Raw genomic sequence first — 9715 nt, 5'->3', positions numbered from 1 at the left:
CCGGCACCGTAAGACACCTATCCTTCGGTAGAGAATTATAATCATCTTACTCTCTGGCTCACTCGATGAAATCTTTGAGTAAACTGTCCACGGTTTGTTACATAATTCCTCTCAGACTAAGGCTCTCCATTTTATACTGGACACAAATTGCGGATCAATATTGTTCTGTATGGGAATTCGTTACTCAGCACAGGTGGCTTTTTGCACAGTTACAAAAATAAATGTAGCCTTTATTACCGATTAATAAAATAAAAGACATAATTAACCCTAGTATAGGGAAGCAGGATAAGGTGATTACATGCATAACAAGTGTATGTTACTTTCTCTCTGGGGAAAGACTGGGTTTTAAGCGTAACAGTGTCTGGCATCATAAGTGCTCAAAAATATAAATCCAAATTCATTTTCAGCAGAGTTAGGAATTAGCAGAACAAGGAACTGGCCCAGCTAATGTGTGGGTCAAGAGTGCCTAGGACTTCCTGGGTCAAATGAGGGCTTCTGATAAAAGAGAAGGGAAAGGCGTAAAGACAAGGAGATGGATCCCACGAGTCTGGGTTTTTTGTTTTGTTTTGTTTTGTTTAATACCTGACTAAAAAATAATAGCAAACAACTCCTGAAAATCTAGAATTGTAATAAGATTACTACATGATAAAAGGGAAGCCATGAAATACACAGCTTCCATTATATTTTCTTTTAAGAGCCAGGGAGCATACTGGTAGTTTGGTCCTGACTACTAAAATCATTTGACTTCAACACTGCACTGCCCACATCAGAGACTGTAAGCAGTGTAAATGGAGAGATACCCTAGATCCTATCAATAAACCCAGGCCCCTCCACAACCAGCCAGATTCCAAGAGGAAAGAAAAGCTGACCTGCCTTACTGTGTTACTGGATAACAAGATACAATGTGGTTCTATTACATAGTAAAGTCACTTACCAAACAAGATATTCTAACAAAGCTAACTACTCTTTTTTAAAGCATGTAAAAATTACACATTTCTACATATACACAATACACTTTACAGTTTGAAAGATAGTCCAAATAGTTCAACAGTTCATTTAGGGGTTTTTTTGCATTGTTTTCCCTTCCAGATTCTTTATCACTCCCTTGGCCCTGCCCTAATCTGACATCATCTGTCACATTATCTACTAAATCAAGTAAATGTTCTTTTACCCTAGTAAGCACAAACTATCTGGGTGACTCTGGGGAGAGAGGTTTCTGAAAGGTCCAGTCTATTCTGAGGTGGCAGAATAGGTTTGTTCACACAGGTGGAGGGAAGAGGCATAAGGGAGCCTCCTTCCAGAGCAAGATGAGTGCTCACACCTTGATGTTCCAGTGCCCACCCATTTAACAACAGTTAAGACCTGCTCTGCACCCAGCAAGTTACTGAGGGTCCCATAGAGCAAGTCACACTGGTTCTCAAAAGAAGTGGGCTGTTTTTGGAATCCATGGAGGAGAGTCACTTTGAACAGTGGTGGTTTGACATCTGTGGAAGAAGCCATTTGAACTCTTATAAAGAGAATTTTTAAGGGATCAGCAGCCTCCCTGGAAATTTCAGGAAAACCAGCAAGAGAGGGGATGGCTTTCATCTTTTCATAAAGTTCTTCTCCAGAGCTACTGAGGTTCTCTGTAGAGAGTAGATATTCCGCTTCACCCGATCTTCCAGAGAGGAGGTAGATGCACTCTCTAGCTTCATGCGGCTGGGAAGAGAAGACAGGTGAAAGTTAAGTAACATGCATTTATCAACTGGTCAACTATCTGGCAGAGTAAGAAGAAACAGGTTGCTAGCCATAAAGAGCTGCAGAAGCACAAGCTCTCTTAAGCCCATGTAGATAACTTTCGAGTGACTCCATCTGGAACTCAATTTTTTATAAATTTATAAGGGAAATGTATCTGTTTTGGAAAGTAAGTCCAAGCTTCATTTGAAAAAGGCTTCCTGAGCCATGAATTCTTAGGAGAAGGCCAAGGAGATTCAGTGAAAATACCAACTCACTTCTCCTCCCCTCAGATGAAAAACGTCCCACTGTCTGGCCAGAAGCTGGGAGTAGTAACAATGGTGTCTGGGGGCTGAGCTCCGCACCGACACAGAAACACTGGGAACACAATGAATGAACCAGTTGCCCAACTGCCTCCTTGGGACCATCGCCACAAAAGCTGATAGGCAGGAAAATGATGCACTCACTGGATAAACTTCCCATCCCGGGAGTCTAGCTTTTCCAGCCTCTGCTCCCGTTCATCGTCCTTAGCGTGCCTCTTGAGGATGTTCAGCCTCTCTTCCTCCCGCCACTTGGCGTTTTCCATCATCTCTTGCCGTTTTCGCTCTAGCTCCTCTGATGAGAGCTTTCTGTTGAACACAAAAATCACCCTAAGGTCTACTTCTCTCCCAGCAACAACAACAAAAAATAGAGAAACACCACAGGGAGAAGAGAAACCAAGTAGGACCCCAGGTTCTCCAGCCCATGGCTCTCTTCTCTCGGAAGTGCCCAGCCCAGTGCCACACTCAGCATGAGTTTCCTTCCTTCCTGATATCTTATTCAGGTGGTTGCACTCAAATTTCAAAGACTTTTAGTGAAGGATTCCATACTCTCACTCAATAATCTCTGGAGTAATTACTCTGAAACAATAAATACAAAAAATAAACTGAGAACTAATCAGGAGCCTCAGGCTATGGCAATTATATTCCAGTTGTTTGCTCAACAACTTATAAAACAGGGGACTAAGTTCATCCATGTAACGGTTAACATCTACCACCTACCCACTAGAGGTGCTTAGAAATTCATGGACGTAGTGCATGAGTATACCACTTTAGGACTAAGCTAGAAGCAAGATGCCTGAAGAATTCAATTTAGCCTTGGACAGTAATAGGTAGGTCTTTCCTGGCACTCACTGCAAATGAAGAGCAAGAAGAGGAGGTGATGAACCAGCTCGATCACTACCAATGTCAGACATCCAAATCCATTGCTTCTCAAATTTGTGTGATGTACTGATCCCCCTTTAAAAGGAAAAATAATTATCGGAGTCCCATAAGGGAGTGGGAGCCCAATTTTGAGAAAATTAAGATACTAAAATTTGACATTTAGTTATCTATAGCGAAATGAAAAGCCTCCCCTTCAAACACCCCACTAACTAAAATACATAAAAGCACAAGAAGATGGAAGAGGAAATAACACTAAATAAGAAATGTTAACAAACTGTCAGAAGATGGAAGTGGATGAAGGAGTAGTAACCACTTTAACAGATCAGAGGAAACTGAATCCTAAGTGCCTGATACTGATCAGAAGCAAGATATTCACAATGCAAAACCCAGGAAAGGTTCAGGGACTGCAGGAACCAAGCACTTTGGAGGGTGGTGCACAGGGTTGAAAACAAAGGGACTAATTTAAGGTCTGTATAAGGAGCAATTAAGACATTCTGGGGTCCTCATGCCTGACTCGGGGAAGCCTGTGACTACTCTCCCAAACATCTACAGCAGACCCTCTAGAAGGTAGACCCTCCAGTAGTTTCTGAGAAATTGAACCACACAGGAGAATGACACCAGACAGGTACATGTAAAAGAATGAAATTAGAACATTTTCTCACATCACATAACAAAAATAAACTCAAAATGGATTAAAGACCTAAATGTAAGACAGGAAACCATAAAACTCCTAGTTTTATGGACGTGGAGTTCATCTCTCTCCACGGATACATGAGGAATACATCTATAAATACAACAATTCTCACAGAACACTGGCTGAAAACTAGCAGAAGACCTTGGATGCCAGAAAGGACTATAAAGATCCCTGCATAACTGGGTAGGATGGAAAAAAAAGAAGGGAGAAGGAGGAGGAAAGGAAGCGGATGGGGACCTGCGCTCTGGGGCGGGGGAACTGAAGCAGAGGAGATAGTCCTGAATTCGGGGAAACCCCCTCTCCGACGGGAAAATCGATTGGGACAGAAGGGAAGCATTTGAGGCTGTTGGAAGAGGGTGGAGTGGCCAATCTGTGGCAGACGGGACAGAGTGAGAAATACACAGATGGTCCATACCGCGGGCCTGCGTGCCCCAGACTGGGACATGTGTTCACAGGTGTGCAAGGGGGCTGGGAGCTGGTGCATGGGGATTGGAGAACGGGCCCAGAGTGAGAACCGCTGCTGGATGTGGGAAGATGAACTGAGGGGATGAGAGGGAGGAAATCTGCAGCAGGAAATGCCTATGCAGGAAGACTGGACTGCCATGAAAGCAGGCGCTACTGCTGAGTCACATGCATGGGGAGGAGCCACTACTGTAACCTCTCTCTCCCCACACGGCCGGCGCCTGCCAACGACAATAAAAGAAGCCCGCTCAGGGCTGGCCCTCACACGCCTACTGCCGGATGCCAGAAAAACCCCGGCCGGGGCTGGCCTTCACGTGCCTTATGCTGGGCGCCAGAAAAGGCCCTCACTAGGGCCGTATCTCGTGCGCTCGTGGCCGCCGGCTTCCCTGCGCATTTGGCACTGTCCGGGCTCCTGCGATCCAAGCAGTCAGACCACCTCTGAACCCCATCCTCACAGGGGCAGACCCAAGAGCTCCAAGGCAGCCTCAGGACCAGACTCCTGTGGGTGGACCACACACAGAGGTGGGGCTAAACCAAAGCTGAACCCCAGGGACAGGGAAACTAAGGAAGAAGATTGAAAATCTTTCCATCAGCATACAAGCTGCAGATTAAATCCCCAGGATCAGCTAGGTAGACCCTGCATCTATGGAATATCTGAGTAGACAATGAGTGTTTCCCACAAATGAAAACGGTCTAGCTCTGGCAGCTGTGGACTTTGGGGGCAAGCACACACAGGAACTGGGCCAGATCAGAGTCTGAGTGGTGCTCACAGGGCCCACAGCAGGTCCAGAGACCAGCCCAGAGGCAGAGGAGCCTCTTGGGGAGGCAGAGGTGGGCTGTGGCTCATGGCATGTGCAAGGACACTTACAGCAGAGACCCCAGGGAAACATAATTATTACTATTAATTTTATTATGTTTTGATTCATTCTGTTGTTGGTTCTAGCTTTTTTTTTGGTTTCTTTTTCTTTTCTTTTTTTGTTTGTTGTTGCTTTAGTTTTTTTTCAGTCTTTTGGGATCTCCATGTTTTATTACATATTTTTATTGTTTATTTTTTATCCAATTTTATTTTTACTTTGCTCTTCTGCTGTTCTGTGTTCTTTCCCCTTATTTTTTCCTTCCTCATTTTCTTTTTCTTTTTTGAATCTTTTCATTTCTACTTTGTTTTTCTGTCGTCCTGTGTTTTTTCCCTTTTTATTTTCTTTCATTATTATTATTTTTTAATCGCTTTTATCGGTTTGTTCTGTTTCCTTGCTTTACTCCTCAGCTGGCACACTGCTTTGGTTTTGTTTTTAGATCATGTGTTTTTGTTAGTTTTAATCCTAATTGTTTGATTTCATTTTTGAGTTCTTCTCTTTGTCTGGTTCTTCTGCTTTTTGTTTTATTGGGCTCTGTTTTTGTTTCTTTTACATGAGTGTTTCTGCTTTTGTTTGATTTTGTTTTTACCATTTCTCCAGAGTTTTGTCTTTTTCTTTAATATATTTTCTATTTTATTGTTTTGTATTTCTGTTTCTACGCTGCTTTTCTGTTGTTCTGCCTTCTTTCCCCTTTCTCTCTCTTCTTTTTTTTACATCACTTTTTGTCGGTTTGTTTCGTTTCTTTGCTTCATTCTTCGGTTGGTGCTCTGCTTTGGTTTTGTTTCGGGGCTTCTGTCAGCTTTCTTCTTGTTTGATTTCGTTCTTGGGTTCTTTTGTTTGTCTGGTTGTTACCTTGCTATTTGATTTATTTAGTTCTGTTCTTGTTTCTTTTGTGTGTGTGTGTGTTTCCTTGTTTCTGTTTGTTTGATTTTACTGTTTACCATTTGTCTGGGGTTTTGTTAGTCTATTTTTTAATCCCCTTTATTGCTGGGATGAGCAACTTGCGGGGTCTTGGTCCTTCAACCACAAGTCGGGCCTGGGATTCTGGAGTGGGAGCACCAAGTCCAGGATGCTGGACCAGTAGAGAATTCCTGGCCCCAGGGGAGATTAATCGCCGAGAGCTCTCACGGAGGCCTCTATAGGAATCCAAGACCTGGCTCCACCCAACTACCAGCTGCTCCCAGTGCTGGATGCATCACACCAAACAACAAACAAGACAGGAACAAAAACCCACCCATTAGCACAGAGATTACCTAAAGTCATACTAAGCTCACAGACACCCCAAAACACACCACCTGACACGGCCCTACGCAGCAGAGGGAAAAGACTCAGCTCCACCCACCAGAACGCAGGCACCAGGCCCTCCCATTAGGAGGCCTACACAAGACACTGGACCAACCCCACAACCGGGGGCAGAGAACAGGAGCAAGAGGAACTACAACCCTGCACCCTAAGGAAAGGAAACATCAAATACTGTAAATTGGACAAAATGAGAAGACAGAGAAATATCGTACAGACAAAGAAGCAAGATAAAAACCCACAAGACCAAATAAATGAGGGGGAAATAGGCAAACTACCTGAAAAAGAATTCAGAGTAATGATAGTAAAGATGATCCAAAATCTTGGAAATAGAATAGAGAAAATGTAAGAAACCTTTAACAAGGACCTAGAAGAACTAAAGAGCAAACAAACAGTCATGAACAACACAATAACTGAAATTAAAAATACTGCAGAAGGAATCCATAGCAAAATAACTGAGGCAGAAGAACGGATATGTGAGCTGGAAGATAGAATAGTGGAAATAACTGCTGCACAGCAGAATAAAGAAATAATGGAAAGAATGGAGGCCAGTCTCAGAGACCTCTGGGACAACATTAAGTGCACCAACATTCGAATTATAGGCATCCCAGAAAAAGAAGAAAAAAAGAAAGGGTCTAAGAAAATATTTTAAGAGATTATGGTTAAAAACTTCCCCAACATGGGAAAGGAAATAGTCAACAAGTCCAGGAAGCACAGAGTCCCACAAAGATTAAAGCCAAGGAGAAACACGCCAAGACACATATTAATCAAACTAACAAAAACTAAAAACACAAAGAAAAAATATTAAAAGCAGCAAGGGAAAAGCAACAAATAACATACAAGGGAATCCCCATAAGGTTAACAGCTGCTCTTTCAGCAGAAACTCTACAGGCCAGAAGGGAGTGGCAAGATATATTTAAAGTGATGAAAGGGCAAAACCCACAACCAAGATTACTCTACCCAGCAAGGATCTCATTCAGATTTGATCGAGAAATTAAAAGCTTTACAGAGAAGCAAGAGTTGAGAGAATTCAGCACCACCAAACCAGCTTTACAACAAATGCTAAAGGAACTTCTCTAGGCAGGAAACACAAAAGAAGGAAAAGACCTACAATAACAAACCCAAACAGTTAAGAAAATGGTAATAGGAACATACATATCGATAACTGGCTTAAATGTAAATGGATTAAATGCTCTAACCAAAAGACATAGACAGGCTGAATGGATACAAAAACAAGACCCATATATATGCTGTCTACAAGAGACCCACTTCAGACCTAGGGACACATACAGACCGAAAGTGAGGGGATGGAGAAAGATATTGCATGCAAATGGAAATCAAAAGAAAGCTGGAGTAGCAATACTCTTATAAGACAAAATAGACTTTAAAATAAAGACTATTACAAGAGACAAGGAAGGACACTATATAATCATCAAGGGATCACTCCAAAAAGAAGATATAACAATTGTAAATATCTATGAACCCAACATAGGAGCACATCAATAAATAAGGCAAATGCTAACAGCCATAAAAGGGGAACTCAACAGCAACACAATAATAGTTGGTGACTTTAACACCCCACTTACACCAAAAGACAGATAATCCAAACAGAAAATAAAGAAGGAAACACAAGTTTTAAATGACACAATAGACCAGATGGACTTAATTGATATTTATAGGACATTCCATCCAAAAACAACAGAATACACTTTCTTCTCAAGGGCACACATATAACATTCTCCAGGACAGATCACATCTTGGGTCACAAATCAAGCCTCGGTAAATTTAAGAAAACTGAAATCGTATCAAGCATCTTTTCCGACCACAATGCTATGAGACTAGATATCAATTACAGGAAAAAAACCTGTAAAAAATACAAACACATGGAGATTAAACAATATGCTACTAAGCAACCAAGAGATCACTGAAGAAATCAAGGAGGAAATCAAAAAACACCTACAAACAAATGACAATGAAAACAAAACAACCCAAAACCTATGGGCTGCAGCAAAAGCAGTTCTAAGAGGGAAGTTTATCGCAATACAATCCTACCTCAAGAAACAAGAAACATCTCAAATAAACAACCTAAGCTTACACCTAAAGCAATTAGAGAAAGAAGAACAAAAAACCTCCAAAGTTAGCAGAAGGAAAAAAATCATAAAGATCAGATAAGAAATAAATGAAAATGAAATGAGGGAAACAATAGCAAAGATCAATAAAACTAAAAGCTGGTTCTTTGAGAAGATAAACAAAATTGATAAACCATTAGCCAGACTCATCAGGAAAAATAGGGAGAAGACTCAAATCAACAGAATTAGAAATGAAAAATAATAAATGACACGGCAGAAATACAAAGGATCATGAGAGACTACTACAAGCAATTATATGCCAATAAAATGGACATCCTGGAAGAAATGGACAAATTCTTAGAAAAGTACAACCTTCCAAGACTGAACCAGGAAGAAACAGAAAACATGAACAGACCAATCACAAGCACTGAAATTGAGACTGTGATTAAAAACCTTCCAACAGGGGCTTCCCTGGTGGCGCAGTGGATAAGAATCTGCCTGCCAATGCAGGGGACATGGGTTCGATCCCTGGTCTTGGAAGATCCCACATGCCGTGGAGCAACTAAGCCTGTGCGCCACAACTACTGAGCCTGCACTCTAGAGCCCGCGAGCCACAACTACTGAAGGCCACATGCCTAGAGCTTGTGCTCCGCAACAAGAGAAGCCACAATAAGAAGCCCATGCACCGCAACGAAGAGTAGCCCCCACTCGCTGCAGCTAGAGAAAGCCCACGCACAGCAACGAAGACCCAACACAGCCACAAATAAAAAACAAATACATAAATAAATTTATTTAAAAAAACCACAAAACCTTCCAACAAACAAAAGCCCAGGACCCGATGGCTTCACAGGCGAATTCTATCAAACATTTACAGAAAAGCTAACACCTATCCTTCTCAAACTCTTCCAGAATGTAGCAGAGGGAGGAATACTCCAAAACACAGTCTATGAGGCCACCATCACCCTGATACCAAACCCAAAGATGTCACAAAAAAAGAAAATTACAGGCCAATATCACTGATGAACATAGATGCAAAAATCCTCAACAAAATATTAGCAAACAGAATCCAATAGCATATTAAAAGGATCGCACCCCATGATCAAGTGGGGTTTATCTCAGGAATGCAAGGATTCTTCAATATACGCAAATCAATCAATGTGACATACCATATTAACAAACTGAAGGATAAAAACCATAGGATCATCTCAGTAGACGCAGAGAAAGCTTTTGACAAAATTCAACACCCATTTATGATAAAAACTCTCCAGAAAGTGGGCATAGAGGGAACCTACCTCAACATAATAAAAGCCATATGTGACAAACCCACAGCCAACATCATTCTCAATGGTGAAAAACTGAAAGCATTTCCTCTAAGATCAGGAGCAAGACAAGGGTGCCCACTCACACCACTATAATTCAAAA

At 41.8% G+C, this 9715-nt stretch overlaps 1 protein-coding gene across 1 annotated transcript in view; it reads right to left on the bottom strand.

Moving 5' to 3' along the window:
* Positions 1–209: 209 nt before the first annotated feature.
* CWC25 (CWC25 spliceosome associated protein homolog) overlaps positions 210–9715 on the bottom strand; it is a 33179-nt gene continuing 23673 nt past the window's right edge. Inside the window, exons 9-10 of the mRNA XM_030840201.2 lie at positions 2181–2342; positions 210–1698 (exon numbers count right to left, since the gene is read on the bottom strand). Coding sequence (XP_030696061.1) covers positions 1584–1698; positions 2181–2342 — 277 coding nt within the window. The 3' untranslated portion in view covers positions 210–1583. The remainder of the gene's footprint in view (positions 1699–2180; positions 2343–9715) is intronic.

The sequence above is a fragment of the Globicephala melas genome, chromosome 20 (assembly GCF_963455315.2).
Source record: "Globicephala melas chromosome 20, mGloMel1.2, whole genome shotgun sequence".
NCBI lineage: Eukaryota > Metazoa > Chordata > Mammalia > Artiodactyla > Delphinidae > Globicephala > Globicephala melas.
This window is presented reverse-complemented; position numbering and strand designations above follow the sequence as displayed.